The 20,563-nt window shown below is 40.1% G+C and overlaps 1 protein-coding gene across 3 annotated transcripts in view; it reads right to left on the bottom strand.

The window, feature by feature from the left end:
* Window positions 1–20,563, bottom strand: part of PRRG1 (proline rich and Gla domain 1) — a 160,114-nt gene that overhangs the window by 38,008 nt on the left and 101,543 nt on the right. For 2 of the 3 annotated variants that reach the window (XM_036840380.1, XM_036840379.1), the window contains exon 4: window positions 7,067–7,806. The exons of the other annotated variant lie outside the window; for it this stretch is intronic. In XM_036840380.1, coding sequence (XP_036696275.1) covers window positions 7,279–7,806 — 528 coding nt within the window. In that variant the 3' untranslated portion in view covers window positions 7,067–7,278. Of the gene's footprint in view, window positions 1–7,066; window positions 7,807–20,563 lie in introns of those variants that run through there. 3 annotated transcript variants of the gene reach the window in all.

Here is a 20,563-nt window from a genome sequence, read left to right as displayed (position 1 = left end):
AATCACTACCAGGGCTCACAGCAGGTATATCTCTCCTGAAGGCAATTAGTAAAGACTGTAGGAGGTGACTACTGCTTCAAATGAAAAGACAGCAATGCAAAACTTCAAGGAACGTGAAAAACATCAAGGAAACATGACATGACCAAAGGATCACGATAATCATCAGTAACCAACCCCAAAGACGCAAGGGGAAAAACCTGTGTTAGATACAAAAAAAGATTATAATAAAGGAATCAAAGCATACCACTACAAAAAGTCATCAAATCACAAAGAAAGATGGCAAGAGAGAAGAAAAAGGAACAAAGGATGTACAAAACAGTCAGAAAACAATGAACAAAATGGCAATAGTAAGTCCTTACCTATCAATAATTATTTTAAACATAAAAGGATTAAATTCTCCAATCAAAAGACATAGGATGGCTGAATGGATAAAAAAACAAGATCCAATTATAAGTTGCCTACAAGAGAATTACTTTAGCTTTAAGGACATACACATAGAGAGAGTGTAGGGGTGGAAAAAGGTATTTCTAGCAATTATAACCAAAAGAAAGCAGAGGTAGCTATGCATCTATCACACAAAATAGACTTAAAGCTAAATATGGCAAAAGACACAAAGTCATTATGATAAAGGAGTCAATTCATCAAGAAGATATAACAAGTGTAAATATTTAGGCACCCAACACAGAATGCCTAAGTAATATAAAGCAAATACTAAGAGAAGTAAAAGGAGAAATAAATAGCAATACAATAACAGTTGGGGCCTTTAATACTCCACTCTCAACACAGATCATCCAGACAGAAAATCAATGAGGAAAGGTTGGACTTTACTGTACTTTAGGTCAAAGGGGTCAAATAGATATATACAGATATCCCATCCAACAGCAGGAGAATACACACATTCTTCTCAAGCACACGAGAAACATTCTCCCAGACAGATCACATGATAAGTCTCAGAAAAAGTCTTAGCAAATTTAAGAAGACTGAAATCATACCAAGTAGCTTTCCTGAGCACAATGGTATGAAACTAGAAGTCAGTAATGGAAGGAAAGCTGGAAAAATCACCAATATGTGGAAATTAAAAAAAAACATACTCCTGAACAACCAAAGGGTCACAGACAATTCAAAAGGGAAATAGAATATTATCTTGAGGCAAACAAAAATGGAAACACAGCATATGAAAACAAATGGGATGCATAAACAACAGTTCTAAGAGGGAAATGCATAGTGACAAATGCATATATCAAGAAAAAAATTAATGAAATTGACAACCTTTGGCTAGACTAAGAAAAAAAAAGACTCAAAGTCAGAAATGAAAGAGGAGACATTACAACTGATACCACAGAAATACAAAGGATCATAAGAGATACTATAAACAACTATACACCAACATATTGGAACCTAGAAGAAATGGATAAATTCTGAGAAACATGCAACTACCAAGACTTTATCAGGAAAAAACAGAAAATCTGAACAGAACAATAATGAGTAGGGTAATTGAATCACTAATGAAAAAGCTCTCCCAAAGAAAAGCCAGGACCAGACAGTTTCCCTGAATTCTACCAAACATTTAAAAAAGAATTAATACCAATCCTTCTCAAACACTTCCAAAAAATTAGAGAGGAGGGAACACTCCAAAAATCATCTTACAAGGCTAGCATTACCCTAATACCAAAGCCAGATAAGGACACTACAAGAAAAAAAACTACAGGTCAATATCCCTGTTCAGTATAGATGCAAATATCCTCAACATAACCTTTGCAAACTGAACTGAGCAGCACATTAAAAAGGTCATGTTCTATGATCAAGTGGGATTTATCACTGGGATGGAAGGATAGTTTAACATATGCAAATCAAAAACTGATCCACTACATTAATAGAATGGAAGATAAAAATCATATCACCTTGATGAAGAAAAATAATTTAATAAAATACAACATTCTTTCATCATAAAAATTCTTAAATTGGGTATAGAGAGAAGACACCTCAACATAATACAAGCCATATAGAGCAAGTCCACAGCTAACATCATCCACAATGATGAAAAGTTGAAAGCTTTTCCTCTAAGATCAGGAACAAGACAAGAATCCCACTCTCACCACTCCTATTCAACATAGTACTGGAAGTCCCAGCCATAGCAATCAGGCAAGAAAGAGAAATAAAAGGCATCCATATTGGAAAGGAAGAAGTCAGAATGTCTTTGCAGATGATATGATTTTATATACAGTAAGTCCTAAAGACTCCACCAAAAACCTGTTATAACTAATCGAGGAATTCAGGAAAATTGCAGGATACAAAATTAACGTAGAGTAAACAGTTGTATTTTCTATATACTAACAAGACATCTGAAAAATAAAGAAAACAATCTTATTCACAATAAAATCAAAAGCAATAAAATACTTAAGAATAAACTGAACCAAGAAGGTGAAAGATATGTACACTGAAAATTTTAAGACTTCGATAAAAAAATGGAAGACCCAATAAAATGAAAGATATACTGTGTTCACTGAGGAAAAGAATTGATATGGTTAAAAGGTCCATACTAGCCAAAGCCACCTATAGATGGAGTGCAATTCCTATCAAAATTTCAATGGGATTTTTTACAGAAATAGAAAAACAATCCTAAAATTCCTAAGGAGGCACAAAACACCCCAAATAACCAAAGGAATCTTGAGAAATAAGAACAAAGCTGGAGGCATCATACTTCCTGATTTTGAACTATAATACAAAGCTTTAGTAATCAAAACAGTATGGTACTGGCATAAAAATCACACATAGTCTGATGGAACATAATCAAGAGCTCTGATATAAACCCATACATATAGGGCCAACTAATATTTGACAAGGGAGCCAAGAATATTCAATGAGGAAAGGATAATCTCTTTGTTAAATGGTGTTGGGAAAACTAGATAACCACATTCAGAAGAATGAAACTGGACTCCTATCTTACACCCCTCAAAAAATTAACTCAAGGGGTTTCCCTGGTGGCGCAGTGGTTGAGAATCTGCCTGCCAATGCAGGGGACACGGGTTCGAGCCCTGGTCTGGGAAGATCCCACATGCCGCGGAGCAACTAGGCCCGTGAGCCACAATTACTGAGCCTGCGTGTCTGGAGCTTGTGCTCCGCAACAAGAGAGGCCGCGATAATGAGAGGCCCGTGCACCGCGATGAAGAGTGGCCCCCACTTGCCACAACTAGAGAAAGCCCTCGCACAGAAATGAAGACCCAACACAGCCATAAATAAATAAATAAATAAATAAAATAAACCCAAAGTGAAAAAAAAAAAAAGTAAGCTGAAATATTTAGTTAAAAAAAAAAAATTAACTCAAAAAGGATTAAAGACTTAAACATAAGGTCTGAAGTCATACAACTCCTAGAAGATAACATAGGAGAAAACTTCTTTGACTTTGGTCCTGGCAACAATTTTGTGGATATGACACTAAACGTACAAGCAGCAAAAGCAAAAATAAGTAAGTAGGACTACATCAAACTAAAAAAAGGTCTGTATGGCAAAAGAAACGATCAATAAAGCAAACAGGTAAATCATATATCTGATAAAAATATCCTAAATATATAAAGAACTCACACAATTCACTAGCAAAAAAGCCAAATAACCTAATTAAAAAGTGGTCAAGGCATCTGAATAGACATTTTTCCAAAAAAGACATACAAATGGCCAACAGGCACATACAAAGGTGTTCAACATCACTAATTATCTGGGAAATGCGAATCAAAACCACAACGAGATATCACCTCACACCTATTAGAATGGCTATCATTAAAAACAAAAGAGATAACAAGTGTTGGCGAGGATGTAGAGAAAACAGATCCCTTGTGTACTGTTGTTGGGAATGTAAATTGATACAGCCAGTATGAAAATCAGTATGGGTGCTCCTCAAAAAATTAAAAGTAGAACTACCATATGATCTTGCAATCCCTTCTCTGGGTATTTATCTAAAAGAAATGAAAACAGGATCTTAAAGAGATATCTGCATCTCCATGTTCAATGCAACATTATTCACAAGAACCCACATATGAAAATAACCTAAGTGTCCATCAGTGGATGAATGGATAAAGATGATGTGATATATATAGATATATATATATATATATATATCTATATATATATATATCTATATATATATATATATCTATATATATATAAACACACACACATACACAATGGAGTATTATTCAGCCATGGGAAAGAAGGAAATCCTGGTGTTTTTAACAACTAGAATGAACCTTGAGGGTATTATGCTAAGTAAAATAAGTTAGACAAATATTGTATTCTATCACTTATATGTGGAATTTAAAAAAGCAAAACTCAGAGAGTAAAATGGTGGTTACCAGAGGCTTGGGGTCGGGGAAAGGGGGTGACGTTAATCAAAGGGTACAAACTTTGGGGATCTAATGTACAGCATGGTCATTATAGTTAACAATATTGTATTATATACTTGGATGTTGCTAAGATTGTAAATCTTAAATATGCTGACTACCAAAAAGAAATGGTAATTATGTGAAGTGATGGAGGTTTCAGCTTAGGCTTTGGTGGCAATCATTTCACAATATATGTGTATCAAATCAACACATTGTACATCTTAATATTATACAATGTTATAGCTCAAAAAAATTATACTAAAACAAACCAAGCGACCAAATATCATTCCAGGAATAATAATTCCACATAGGGAGATCTATTAATCTAATTTAGAGTGTTGGTATAATTAAAGGAGAAAAATATATGATAATAGCATTTGGATGTAGTTAGCATTTTAAAAATATTTCTTGCTTATTGTGTCCCCTTCTACACAACCCTCTATTTTCTCCTTCTGAAATTTCTATTGGTGGCTATTAGTTATTGTACAAGGTTCTTCTATGACTCTTAATTATTTCTCTGACGGAGATTCAATCTACTATATATTCATTATCAAAAATTTGATGTTCAGCAACTGTGTTAAATTTTCAACGCTTGTACTGAGTAGGATTTTCTTTTTGTACTAAATTATTAGTAGAAATTGTACAAAGAAAAGAAAACAAAGGCAGAGGTTTTATAACAGCAGCATGCATGCCTGGCACTGCTAACTATATGAAGTCATACCTGTGTCTATGGAGAAGCCAGCCTAAGGCACAGTTCCCATAATCACTGACAAGGGCAAGCCTGCCACATAGGTACTCCACTATGCCAGTTTTCAAGGCCCCAGATTGTTACTGAGAAGTAATAAACATTAACACTTGCATAATTTAATAAGCTAAAATACTTCGGATAAAGTTGAAGACTCCATTTATTTAATCCCTGCCCAATCCCATTTTTCACTTCTTCCTGGGAGGCAACCGCTATGATGCATTACAGAACATGTTTTTATCCACATTTTTACCATACACATGCACCCACAGACACCAGAGCTCCAAACCACCCCTCTCACCTCACCCCACATAACCACACTGTTTATAAGGGGAAAGTAGAGGTTTTCTAAGGACAACTGCATGTCCTGCATAGGGGACCAGAGGAAGTCACCCTCACATCTATGGGGAAGACAGGCTAAGGCTCAGTTTCCCTTAACACTGTAGCGCAGGGTGGGCTCTTCAAAGAGGGACTCTGCCGTGTTGGCTTCCAGGGCCCCCATCTTGCTAACCCAGAATTAACCATTAACATTTCAAATAAAGTGAAGACCTCCTTTATTTCAACCCCTGCCCAATCCCATTCCCTTCACTCTTTCCCCTGATCAACCCCAATCATGATTTTCAGGCCATGTTTTTATACTTTAACTATTTAGAGACATCCACATTCACCAGGGCCCCAGGCCACCCCCACATTGTTTATTAGGGGAAGACAGATTTTGTGTTTTCCAGGGTCCCATGGAACACCTTCTCCCTCCCTCTGTGGAGATCCTGAGCTACATGTGGACCGGGCATGGGTAGCTGGAGAGACTCCTGGATACTTGTTTTAAAACTTAAAAGGTAAGAGAGTTGCACACGTGAATCAACCGGGCAATTGTTCTTATTTGATCCCTTCCACCCTTGATCCTTTTTCCTTTCAGTGGACTCTGTAGTAGGGATAAAGAGAAAAATGTAATTTACTACACTAGAAGGGCTATTTACTCTACTGTAAATACAGTGGAGGCTGGTAAAAGTGTGTTGATAATAAGACATATTAGCTTAGGTTCTCTTGGTAGCAAATAACAAAAACTAAATCAAAGTTGTATATATGAAACCCAAGGGCAGAAATACAGCCAGGCTCAGGAAAGGTCTAGGAAGCAGCTATATCATTTCCAGTAATGTGATCGCCGAACTGCTTTTCAACAAAGGGCGTCTTCCTAAGCAAACATTCAGAATCTAGTCTAGAGATTCAAAATGAACTCTGCTGCTGGTTGGAATTAAAAAATGTATATATATATACACACACATACGCATGCATATATACATATGATACAAAGGAAAGAAAACATATATAAGTGGATGTTTTGTTATTACAACATGCATGCCAGGCATTGGTGACCATGGGAAGTCACCCCCGTGTTTCTGAGCAAGACAGCCTAACACTCATTTTGCCATTATCACTGTTGCCCACAGTGAACTTGTCAAAGAGATACTCCACCATTCAGACTTCCAAACCCCTCCACCCCCCATCTTGCTACTCATACTTAACCATTAGTATTTGCATAATTAATGAACATAAACATTTCAGGTGAAACTGAAGACTCCCTTTATTTTAAACCCTGCCCAATCCCATTCCCTTCACTTCTTCCCCAGAGGCAACTGCAATCATGATTTTCAGGCTATGGTTCTACACTTTTACTATGCACATGCACCCACATTCACCAGGGACCCCTACCTCACCCCACCCCACCCCAGTCTACCCCCATATACCCACATTATTTATAAGGGGAAGACTGATTTTGTGTTTTCCAGGGCCCCATGGAACGCCTTCTCCCTCCCACTGTGGAGATCCTGAACTGCATATGGTTGGGGTATGGCTGTGTTCAGAGACTCCTGGATACCTGTTTTAAAACTTAAAAAATGAGAGATTTGCCCACATGAATCAACCAGAGACCTTTATTTATTTATGAACCAATAACTTTACTGGAAGAAACGGAAAAACTGGAAGAAAAAAACTTAAGTGATAAAATAAAGTCCAGGAAAAGAGAGTCCTGCACTTGTTGCAAAAAAAACAAACAAAAAAACTTAAGGGAACTTCTTCTGCAAGGGCACTATTGCCGTCTGCATGGCAGGCACGGTGACCAGGGCTCTGGTCACCCCGTGGCTCTGGGGAAGTCCAGGCTCAGTTCTTCTTGTCGCTGTCGCCCAGGGTGAGCTTGTCAAAGAGGTACCCTGCCAGGTCGGCGTCCGGGGCCCCCATCATGCTCAGGGTGGTGACATGACCCTCCAGCTCTCTGATGAACGTCACCTGCTGGCCGAGGTAGTGAGTTGCCAGGAAGAGACGCAGGTGGGGGTCGCTCTTGTCGGTGGCCAGCTGATGCAGGTCGAGCAGGCTCCGGTTCACGAGCTTCTCCAGGCACAAGGTGTACCACATGGCCTTGAGGCCGCTCTTCCACTCGTCACTGACTGGCTTCCTGATGTCTTGGAAGTGGTGGCGGCCCCCGCGCTGGTTCTGCAGGCGCATCAGGCCCTGGGCCCGCTCACTGTGCTCGTGGGAGCGGAGCAGGAAGAACCCGGTGAAGTGCTTCAAGGCGACGTCGTCGCGGTTGAGGTAAAAGGCCACGGCCAGGCACACGAAGGAGGCGTGGAGCTCCAGGGTGAAATGGCTGTTGACGGCGGCCTCGCAGTGGGGCTGGTAGTTCTGGCGCAACTTCGGGGGCGGCGCGGGCAGCATGGTGGGTGGCGCGGGCAGCATGGTGGGTGGCGCAGGCAGCATGGCGGGTAGCCTGGTGGGCGGCGCGGGCAGCCTGGCGGGCAGCCTGGTGGGCGGCGCGGGCAGCCCGGCGGGCAGCCTGGCGGGCGGCACGGGCAGCATGGCGGGCGGCGCGGGCAGCCTGGCGGGCGGTGCGGGCAGCCTGGTGGGCGGCACGGGCAGCATGGCGGACCTGAAGGTCAAGGTGAAAGCGAAGCCACGGGGCCTGCGGTAGCTGCCTCGGAGGGCTCTCATGTGGTCGAAGAGGGCGGCCGCTCTGGGATGGACCGAAAGGCGGGTCCATTACCCGGGTTTGGGAGTGGGGAGAGGAGGTTCCGGTTCCGTTACAGGGGGGATGGGAGGGGGGATGTGCACGGAGGGCGGGGCACGGACGCTGTGTCCCAGGTTCCATCCAGGCCTGGGTGAGGCAGGCCGCCTGCGCTGAGCACCTGGCATCTATTAATCTTTAAATTTTGCAATAATATTTCTATCTTCCAAGGACTTTCTCTTGTTCTCTAATTGCTCCTTCTTATAGCACCCTGTTCTCATTTTACAAACCCACTATCTGCCTTAAAATTCTGAGAATATGAATTTGGATTTACTCTGTTTCCTGTATTATATTTGCTTTTTCTTCAGAAATAGTTGTGTTTGTTCATCATGATCTTCTCTTTTACTTTCCTCAATTTCTGGCAAGCCTTTCTGTTCATTTAAACTTAGGAAGAAAGGACTCATTTGATTAGCCTCGGTTATTAGCATGGATCAGCTCTAGAGTTGTGACATCCATTGCACTTATAGTCTCCTCCTTGGAATGGGAGGGCAGAGCGTGTCAATTATTCAGTGGCCTCCTTTGCGGGAACATGGCATGGAGCTTTCAGGTAGGCTAGAGACCCTCACTGTTGCCAAAAGAAAGATGTAATTTCTCACATCAGAAGACAAATGTTTTTCCCTTCGAGGTAGCTGTGTCCTGATGTTCCCCTTCTGTGCAGGTCTACAGGTATCTTAAGCTCATTCACTGTCTTTGGAGTGCAGTTTTGGGAGATTAAAGGTTGTCAAATGGCACAGGTGCTTATGCCCAATGGAAGCAGGGGTGGGGGAGGCTCAGGGCAGAATGAAACATGTACTGTTCACAGATCAGCTCTTTCATCTCACTGCTGACCTAGGACTCTGTACAATGCTTCAGTTTTGGTGAGTGTTCTGAAGTGTGTCTGAATGGCCTCAGTTTTCTACTGCAGATGTTTCAAATTCTCCGAATTAACTAATTTGACTGCATCTGCCGTTTCCTATCTTCCAAGAATTCCTCATATTTCTGGTGTGCTAATGATACCCTTTAGTGTGTGTGTGTGTGTGTGTGTGTGCGCGCGTGCACGCACGTAGATGTTTTTGGTGTGTTTAACCACTACCATGATTCAATTATCATTTTTTAAAAATTTCTAAAACTGTAAATAATTTTCTGAATAGGTAATATAGTCACATGGTTCAAAGCCACACTGGTGTCCTTTCTGCAGGCAACCAGTACGGTATTACTTCTTATAAATCAGGAGGAGAAAAGGAAAAGAGGAAGAAATAATACTCATGAAACAGAAGAGAAGAAACTTTTAAATATATTCTTTAGAAGCACATTCTTCTCAAGTACACATAGAATATTTACCAAGATAAATCATATTCTGGGCCATAACCAAGTCTCAATAAATTTCAAAGGATTCAAATCACACAAGATTAGAAAAGAAAACACATGTAAAATCAAAAATCTAACCATCTCCCTTAAGGAACAAGAAAAAGAAGAGCAATAAATACCCAAATCAAGCAGAAGTCAGGAACAATCAAGAAAGGAAAATTCAGTGAAATAGAAAATAAACAAAAAATAGAGAAAATAAATAAAACCAAACACAGACTCTTTAGGATTAAAGAAAAGATAAATTTCTAGACTGACTGATCAGGAAAAAAGAGAGAAGGCAAATTACCAATATCAAGAATGAGGGAGAAGACATTACTACAGATTATGAAAAGGGAACAATATTGCTGTGATTAGTCATGGCAATGACCAGACTAGACCAGAACCATGATTAGACTAATTATGATTCACCTCTAGCACCTGGGTATGTTATTACTCCCCCAAATTGGGGTTCTCTTAGCAAGGAAGAAGGGGGTAAAATGGTTCTTAGATCAACTATCTGCCACACAGATTGCAACTTAGAATACATTAATTCAGGCAATTACTTTCTTTTCTCACCAAGAATGTTGGTGGTAGGACAATTCAGACCAAACTGCAATGAGCACAGGAGTTCTAGTATAATGGAAATGAGTAATACAAGAGGTGGTAGAGTGGAGAAGGCAAATAGAATGGCATACACTGGAACAAAGTATCTCTTTATAGTAAGTTGAAGAGATATTACAATTCCTAGTAAATAATTATTTATCTCTGTTTCGTCTAAAGTTTACCCTGGGTTTTTTTTCTTTTTCTTTTTTTTGAAGTATAGTTGATTTACAGTGTTGTGTTAGTTTCTGGATTTTAATACTTTAAAATACAAAACAGCAAAATGGAACAGTTTTAATGAAAAACTAATATAAATTCTAGATTTGCGGGGAATTATTGTTCTTACTACTTTATCTCATTTTAGTTATTAGTATGTACCTGGATCTTTATAATGTAATCTGTCTTTCAAAGTAATAAAAATGAATCTCTATAGAACTGAAAAGTTTCACTAACTTTAAATAGAATTCTTTATCATCTCTTCTACCTCTTCAGACATTACTCTAGAATTATAATGAAACCTCATCAGTTTATTTAGCTTAAAGACAGCTCCCTTGAAAATGATCTCACCATTAAACCAAACAAGTTCAAAACTGTCTAAGAGTTCAGGTTGCCACTTCTCAGACAGTAACAGGAAATTTCAGCCAACCTCTGTATTCTTTCCCAATTGGCCCTATTATATTGCACGTTCTATTAGGTTTTCTTTTCCTTTTCTTCCTGCCTTGTGCTCCGACTGTGTCAGCTACATGGTATGATGCTCAGGAGTACTTGATTAGGAATCAAAAGCCACAAGTTCCAACTCCAGTCAGAAATCAGGTGCATCATTGGTCTTTTTGGCACTCCCAATATTGGTCTACAGATGCAAAGAATGTCACCCGCTTTGCCTGTTCTAACGCATTTTAAAACAGTAAAAATAAAAATACAGCTAAGAGTATGAACCAGCCACCAGTTTTTCCATTTCAATCATATCTGGGCTTGATTAAGCATATTGTGATGTGCCTTTACTAATGGCCTAATAAGAACTGGCATAAGAAGCCTAGAGGTAAATTGTTCCATTGTGAAACCCCAGCATAAGCATCACCCATTAAATTAGGAGGGAATTGTGTTCAACGCAGAGGGAGGGGAGGGCAGGGAGACCTGGGTCCTACTTGGGGCTGCACCAATCAATATCTTGCTGTGGGGAAATGAGCAAACTGACAACTTCTCTGAGGCTGTTATTTCCTTGTGAAATGAAGAGCTTGACCTATTTGGTTTTCCTGGACGCTATCAGTTACAACAATGATTGGAGCCTATTCCATGAGTCTTTCTTCAATAATAGAATGGAGAGAAAAATCAGGCTTCAGTCTATTCATGATGAGCAGTGATTGGTATCAAATATTAGCTTTGGGAATGGGGTAATATTTTAACATTCAAATAATAATGCTATGTTAAGTTATGTCATTAGTGCAACCCTCTGAAGCATACAATTCAAGAAAAGGTGGAGCCCTCTTTGCTCTGCAGGTGGCTGTGTGTGCACTAGGGGAACAGATGCCCTGTTTCAGCTTGATGGTACTTAAGACCTATGGCTGACAATATAGGGCTATTGCAAAGTTCTAATTTCCTTTGCCACTGATTTTATTGTACCTTGGAAGTGGCTAAACTGAATCTTTTTTTAATCAATAGTTTATTTATTTATTTATTTCTTACATCTTTATTGGAGTATAATTGCTTTACAATGGTGTGTTAGTTTCTGCTGTATAACAAAGTGAATCAGCTATACGTATACATATATCCCCATATCCCCTCCCTCTTGAGCCTCCCTCCCACCCTCCCTATCCCACTAAACTGAATCTTATTTCTACAGTTGCTGATATTCCAACCATGAGAACCATGGTCAGAAGTCTTGCCCTGGGGGAGCTGCACCCTAACACTAGAGGAACTGTGCCCTCACACTGGGGGAAGGAACCAGTTGCCACCCCCAATATTAAATCAGCAGCCACTGATTAGTGTAACAGATTCGCTGTAACAGAAATTGATTTACAGCAGTGGCCCCATCCAGATGGGGATCTCTGAGGAGTGGGCAGGGGTGGTGATTGGCTGCTGTATTTTATCAAATATACCATGAACTGAAAAGCACACTTTTTTTCTGTATTAAAAAAGAAAAAAACATGCTTTCAACCACATGTCATTGATTGTAAGCTGCACCTCAATTTCACAGAAGTTAAAATGTGAATAAATGATTAGAGAATTGATGAAATATGGTAAAACATATTGGGTTTTGTCATCCACTTGCCTTAGTATATTTATCAAAGTAGCTACTTTTTTAAACTATTCATAATTGTTTTAACTTTTTGGTAATTTATTTGTGGCCCTAATGGTCCACAGTATTATGTATAAAGATAGAAAACATTAATTTTAAAAAAACTGGCATTTTCTGTTGGATATTGTATCATTTTACAACACTTCAGCCTCATCCTAGAACGGGTGGTTTCTGACTTTTTTCTTCTTTCTTTTACTTCTTTGGAGAGAGAGGTTTAATGTATTAGGCTAAGGAATATAATTCCTTGGGTAACAGGTAAACCCCTGTTCTCTGAACTCATAGCTAACCTCCTCCTAGCATGCCATGGGAGGCATGTGACACCATCTTTCAGATGAAATAATAGGTGCGTTAAACATTTACCAAGCAAAGTTGCCGATGTAGGGTTCTACTCAAATCCCAATTTGAATGTGAAAGTTTCATTCTCATCAATTCCACTGACTGAATGCCACTCACTATTGGATAATGTGAGCCGTTTCTAACAGTGACAGTACTGCCTAGCAAGCAATCAGGCACTCCAAAGCAGTGGCACGGTGGCTGACGGGGCCACTAGGATCACCACTGCACATGCTAGGTTGGTTTGTCACACTTTCATAAATTCAAAGTTACTGTTTAGACCCCAAGATCCTGAACTACTAAGGGGAGCTCCAAGAAAGCCACATGGAGGGTACCTGCAAGAGGAGAACACTAACAACCATTCCCCAAGTGGACATCTGCTTAAGCAGTGGAATGGCCGATGTGCCCCACTCCTGCCCCCTGTGCCCATAGGAAGGGCAGGGTGGATATGAGGAAAAGCAAGGTGGGGAACAGGGGCAGCAACAGAGCAGGGTCCTTCCAAGGATTAAAATGAGGGTGTAAGTACTCCCCATAAGTTAGGTGGATACTGTGGAAAACTTGAGCTTGTTGCTGCTACTCGGCCCCAGAGGGCTGTTTGCCAGGCAGAGGGCCTCAACGAAGAAGTGAGGTGTGCATACCAGGATAGGAGCCAGGTGGGGAAGGGGGCAAAAGAGGCCAGTGCAGAGTCATGACTCCTATTCTTGGAACTGTGTTGTGGGGAGGCTTCTTCTAGGAGCCCTTGAAGAACACTACGCATCTCCCACCCAACTTATAATTAGGCCCACCAAAGAATTAGTGACAGCCAAGAGGGGGTGACAGCAATACCAGTTAAGTTACAGACATCTGTCCCCTTTCCCCTTCCTTCTCCCAGGTCCTCAAAATACCAGAGGAGAGAGAAATGGGAAGGGGCAAGGGTTAAAGAGCAGATCATGACCCTCTCCTTACTCCACGATCTTCAGGTCAAGGTCTAGCAGAAGCTGAAGGAGCAGAGGAAAAGGTGAGCCTAAAGCGAATCCAACACTCAAGTTTCAAGTGGAAGAGAATGGATGGATAGGAATTTTTATGCCCCAAAGTGCCTAGAAAGATATGAGATCTGCCTGTCTTCAAGGAACAAGAGTCTAGACTGTCAAACTAGAGTGGTCATGCAAGGCAGGGTCTTTTCAGACACCTGATTCATCACTTATGTGACCTTAAACTCTGGTGGGATATTCCCATGGAGCCCTTGAATTTCCACCAGCTCTTTTAGGAGAACTCCTTCTGGCAAACTAATTCTAATGAGTACTGATGAGTTCTGAAATTCCACATGTGTCTTGAGGGTAATCATGGGTAAATAGCAGCATATTTGGAAGTTAAACAGGGCATCACTAACTGGACATTGCTGCCTAAGATACACAGAGTTATATTAAATCTATGGTGCAGATGATTCTACAAATGACAAAAAAAATGGACCCCTCAGCCCCACCAGTACCCAGTCTCTGAGGGGAGGTCTGAAAAAAGATTAACTGGCATTAAGACAGGAAACGTGCTGAGGTAACTTCAGGTCAAGGTTAACAGACTGCTGGCATGGGCAGGAGAGACCCACACTGGAGCAAGTCCACTGCTTTGTTAATATGCAGGCTGAAATCCTCCAAATTAAGTTACTACCATAACCTGAAAAGAATAACTGAGACTACATAGGATTTATAATCTACAAAAGGGCCCAACTGCCAGAGAATAAAGTTCACCACAAATTTAAAGACAACATCGACAATATAATCAATAAAAACTTACCTTAAATGATCATATAATGGACAACGTGCTGTCAGACCTTCCTGATCTTTCTGGTAGCTCAGAATACCAATTCCACAAAATAACAGACTTCGGTCCTGTTTAAGTTATTCTCAAGAGATCCCAAAAGAAACAGTGACAAAGCCCATGGGAGCCCCAGGAAACTACCCTTTGTAGCTGAAAGGGAACTTCATATTTGGCTCCCCCAAGAGGGTCTGGGATGGGTCCAGGGAATGTGTGGAAAGATCTGGATGGAAATGCATGGAGTATGACTGGGAGACAGCCACAGTGATGCCCCCTGTTTGCCCCCTCTATGTCTATGCCCAGACTCGACTCCCTACCTTCCTAAATTCCCTCAGCTCTCAAAGGGCAAAGCTCTGAATCAGTGGCTCAAGTGCCATCAGTAGATCATGAGAAGCTAAGTGAAACAGGAGTTCCCCTAACAATGTCAAAGAATCCAAGTTTCTGCCTGCAGGTGTGACAAGTAATCTCCAGGGAACTAGTGACCAACCGTTAAATACCTCAGACTCTGAGCACTTCTTGTTAATCACCATCTTCACCCACAAGTGTCTACATGCTGCGTACGTCCTGCCGTGGGCTCTGAATCCAGAGATCCCCTATGTAGCTTTTGTAGCATATCCTAGTATGAAGGGGCACTGCATATCTCTTTCTTCAATTTCTCTTTTAATAATTTCCACACAAGACAAATTTAAGGCAACACTTTGGAATGAGAGGTATTATCCAAAAAGTAATAGCTGGACTTAGACTAAAATCCTTGGACTCAGTTTCTAAATTGCAGACATAGCTTGGGGGAGGAGTGGAGCATGGAGTGCACAGGGCATGGGATAGCCCCAGACAGGACAATCGTCCACACCCCCAGAAATACTACCCACTGCAAAGCTTTCTGAGTATTCCAACTAAGCAGTTTTAGTTAAACCATTTGCTTTACAATCTAACAAAATGTAATCTGCTGATCACCTACCTTAGAATCCCCAGGACTGCTCATTAAAGCAGATTCCCTGGCCCTATGGAGACCTGTGGACCCTGGACTGTGCATTCTTAAAATAAATTTTTTTTTTAAATTTTGGAGTAACTTTAGATTTACAGCAAAATCGCAAAGATAGTACAGAGCATCCCTCTGTACCCCTCACCCAGTATCCCCTCATGTTAGCATCGTACATTAGGATGGCACATTTGTTATAATTAATTAACTAATATTGGTCCATTACTATTAACAATGGATTTGGATTTCACTGGTTTTCCCACTAATGACCTTTCTGTTCCAGAATCCAATCCACATTGCACTTAATCGTCATATATCTTTAGTCTCATCTGTTCTGTGACAGTTTCTCAGTCTTTTCTTCTTTTTCATGACCTTGACAGTTTTGAGGGGTCAGGTATTTTGTAGAATATATCTCAATTTGGATGTCTTTGGTAATTTTCTCATAATTCCACTGGGGTTATTGGTTTGGGGGGAAAGTATCACAGAGGTGAAGTCCCTTCTCATAACATGCTATATATGACTTATCACTGATGATGCTAACTTTGATCACCCTGTCAAGGTAGTGGTTTGCCAGGTTTCTCCACTGGCAAAGTAAGTGGAGAAGTAAGGTATTTCCCCCCACTTTCCATACTCTAATCTTTGGAAGCAGATCGTTAAGACCAAGCAACCCTCAAGACAGGCAGAGAATTAAGCTCTGCCTCCTGGAGAGGAGGGTATTTACATACACAGTTTGGAATTCTTGTGTACTGTAGATTTGTCTCTTCTCACCTATTTATTCATTTATTTGTATCATTATGGACTCAAGCATTTATTATATGCTTTAGGTTATAATCCAACACTACATCACTTATTTTGTTATTCAAATTTTTCTGGCTTTGGCCACTGACAGCTCCTTCAGGTTGGCTCCTGTGCCCCTTGGACATGCTCTCATCTGCTCTTTGAGTACTTCCTTACTTTCTGTTACTACAGTACACTTCAGCTCATCTTGTATTCTCCCTGCTCCAGCCCTCGAATCAGCCATTTCCCCCAAAGAGTCCTGATTTCTTTTGCTGTGGTATAGTATGAGAGACCCAGATCTGGGCATTGAGGGGGACTGTGCAGTTTTGAGAAGCAACCAAGCCGATTCTTAATGCACTCTCAAGTTTGAGGACAGCCATTTTGGAAAGTCAAGCACAAATAAACTAGAAATAATTTGTCAAGAAAAGTTCTGAAGTAGTTGTTTTAAAGAATTACTACTATTTTCCTCATGTTAGTTCAAGATTAAAACTTCCAAAATGCAAAAGCACCCTGGGGGACCTGTAGAGAGGAAAAGAGAGAAAACAATGGTAGAGATCGAATAATGATTCTGAAATAAAGTGATTATAATTCAGCACCTAAAAACTAGAATAAAATATATTTATCAAAGGCTTTCTCTGTGCCAGGCACTAAGCTAAGTGCACAGCTCCAAACCTAATGCTGAGGGTGTAATTTCTCCTTTTTTAAAGGTACAGAAATTGAGGCCTAGAAAGGTGAAATGTTTGCACAAAGCAATACAGTCAGTAGGTGGCAGAGCTGAGACACCAAATCAGGTCCATGTGATCTTCCAAGCAGAGGATTTGCACACGGCATTCTGTTAACTACTGCTTATGTGAGTATGCAGGCTGTTTCTCCCAGATCTCAAGTGCCAGGAGGGAGGGTCAGCTTATTCACTGTTGTATGTCCTGTGTCTGTTATACAGTAGGCACTCAGCAGATAACATCCAAATAAATCTGACCAAATTTCTACATTGGTGAAGAGGAGGACCATGAAGTATAACACATGTTCTTCTATTGTATCTTATAATTAGACTTATGTTCCAAATTAGGTAAGAAATTACCAAAAAAGAATTTTTACTGAAAGCATACTTCTAACTTCACACAGTTCAGATTTGGGGATGATGAAAATTAAGTATGAGTAAAACTGTCCTGAGTGATAAATTTTAGTAAACAAAAAGATAGTATGTAGTCTAAGACTAGAAAGCAAATGCCAAAAGTCAATAATTTTCTTCTCTGCCTGGATTAATCAAGTGAACTTCAAAGATGATACTTTGTTATTCAAATGCTTCTTAACACAGAGCAGATCCTTCTTAACATATAACAAACAATATTCTGAAATAGATCAAGGATCAGAATACCATTTCTATTACACTTACTAGACCAAAATCCCCTGATTACACCTTTTTGTAAATGGTATGGTTTCAATGGCATAAGCAAACTCAGATGACAGGCCTTAAACCATAAAGAAGGAAAGGAACCTAACACCAACATAATAAAAAATACATTTTAAATTAAGTCCACATCTATCAGCTAACTTGTGAACAAGTTTCAGATCACTACTTCCTATGAATAAATGTACTTCATAATATGCCAATCCATTCGTTCATTCCTTCATCAAATATTTATTTAATTCCCATTATGTGCCAGCACTGTCTCATATGCTAAAGACCATAGCTATGAACAAAACAGAAGAGAAACACTGCTGTCATAGAGCTGACAGTTCTGGGGGGAGAGCAACAATAAACAAATACAACAAATAGATGTCAAATGGTGGTAAGTGCTGGGAAGAAAAATAATTCCCAGAAGGGGCAAGAGGTTGCAATTTAAAGTAGGATACTTCCTCACTGAGAAAGTGAACTTGACGGGGAGTGATGAGGGAGCTCAGAAACATCCACGTGGAAGAGGAAAGAGCAAGTGCCAAAGCCCTGAGGCAGGACACGTGCTATGTGTGTGTAAGGAATCCACAGGAAAGTGATTAAGGGGTGATGTGTCATAGGAGATGAGATAAAGAAGTACCTGCAGCCATAGTGGAGGTGTGGAGTGGAGAGGGATAAGGACTGATCGTTTAGTGCCTTGTGGGTGATTCTGAGCACTTGGATGTGTACTGAGGAAGACAGGAAGCCGTTACAGAGAAGACACTTTAAAGGATCACTCTAGCCTGCTCTTTTGAGAATGACCTATGAGGAGGGGGCCAAGAAATCATACGAATGAGAGAGTGATGGTGGCTTGGATGTAAAGTGGTAACAAGCAGAGAGACTGAGAGGTGGCTCTATTCTGAATATACTTTCATGTTAGAACCAACACTGTTGGCAGATGGAGTGGGGATATGAAAAAGAGAGAAGAGTCAGGGATGGCAACAAGGTTTGGGGCTTAGCAAAGAGATGGATGGATGCGTTACTACCGCATACTGAGATCAGAAAGGCTGTGGCAGAAGCAGATTTGGAGGGAAGGGACACAAATTTGTCTATGTTTAGTTTGAGAAATGTATCCAATTCCAAGAGGAGATGTTAAGTAGGCAGTTAGTCACTCAGGTCTGCAGTTCAAGGTAACCCTCCAGCATATAAATTTGGGAGTTACTAGCATTTCAAGCCGCAAACTAGGAAAGCTCACCAGGGGAGTGAGTACAGACAGAGCAGAGTTTCAAGAAATGAGGTGATTGCTGAAGGGAGATGTAGGGTGAAGAGAGTTTTTTTTCCTAAGAGGTGTGTAGGCTAATGAGAATGATTCTATAGAGAGGAAGAGGTGATGCTGGTGAGTGCGGAGAATTGCTTGAGCAATTGCTGAAAGAGTTTCTTCTTCTATTTGCTTCGAAGATTGCTGAAATGCAGCATCCAAAGGATACAGAGAAGCACTGACACGCATAAGGGCCAGAGAGGGAAGCAATAAAAACATCATCATTCACCTTGAAAGCAATAAAAGAGGTCGGTAAGGTAGTAAGGTATACAATTAACACATAAAAATCAATAGCCTACAAAACACATATCTGACAATGGATTTGTATCTAGAATATACAGAAAACTCTCAAAACTCAAAAATACAAGACAACAAACAATCCAATTAGAAAAAACCCAAAAGACAGGAAAGGAGATTTCACAGAAGAGAATATATAAATGGAAAGCATATGAAAAGATGTTCAATATTACTGGCCATTAAGGAAATGGAAATTAAAACCACAATGTGGTATCACTACACATCTATCAGAATGACTAAAAAAGGAAACACAGTAACAGCACCAAGTGCTGGCAAGTATGAAGAGAAACTGGATCACTCAAACACTGCTGGTGGGAATTTAAAACGGTAATTTATACAATAACAACTTAGTCTGTCAGTATCCTAAAGAACTATACTTATACTTAGCATACAACAATTATACTCCAGAGAAATAAAAACTTATGTTCACACAAAAACCTGTACACAAATATTCATAGCAGCTTTATTTAAAATAGCCCCAAACTGGAAACAACCCAGATGTCCCTCAACGAGTGAATGGTTCAACAAACTGTGATACATCCATACCATGGAATACTACTCAGCAACAAAAAAGAATGAACTATTGATATACACACAACTTGGCTGAACTCAAGAGCATCATGTTGAGTGTAAACAGGCAATATTAAAAGCTTCCATATATATGATTCCATTTATATAACATTCTTGCAATGACAGAATTACAGAGGTGGGGAACAGATTAGTGATTACCACAGGTTAGGGATGGTGGTGGTGGTGGTGGTGGTGGTGGGGTGCGACTATTAAGGGAGATTTTGTGCAAATGAAAGAATTCTGCATCTTAACTGTAGTGGTGGTTACAGGAGTCTACACAAGTGATAAAATGGCATAGAACTATACACACGGATTGCACCAATGTCAGTTTCCTGGTTTTGATACTGTACTACAATTATGTAAGATGTAATGACTGGGGGAAACTGGGTAAAGGCTACATGGAACCTCTCTGTATTATCTTTGCAATTTTCTGAGAATCTATAATTATCTCAAAAGTTTTTAAAAACCTAATGCATCCTTGCAAGTATAACTTGGACCACAGGATTTCTTAGAACTCAAGTCAAAATAAATATATGGTTTATTAATTTAAAAAGATCAATAACCTAGTACATGAGTGTTCATAGCAGCTTCATTTGTAATAACCCCGCACTGGAAACAACCCAAATGTCCATATATGTATAATGATATACTACTCAGCAATAAAAATGAATAACTATTGATATGTGCACTATGGACATCTGAACATAATCACGCTGAGTAAAAGAAGT

The sequence above is a fragment of the Balaenoptera musculus genome, chromosome X (assembly GCF_009873245.2).
Source record: "Balaenoptera musculus isolate JJ_BM4_2016_0621 chromosome X, mBalMus1.pri.v3, whole genome shotgun sequence".
In the NCBI taxonomy this organism is placed as follows: Eukaryota; Metazoa; Chordata; class Mammalia; order Artiodactyla; family Balaenopteridae; genus Balaenoptera; species Balaenoptera musculus.
The sequence above is the reverse complement of the archived record's forward strand: the minus strand, read 5'-3'. Positions and strand labels throughout refer to the sequence as shown.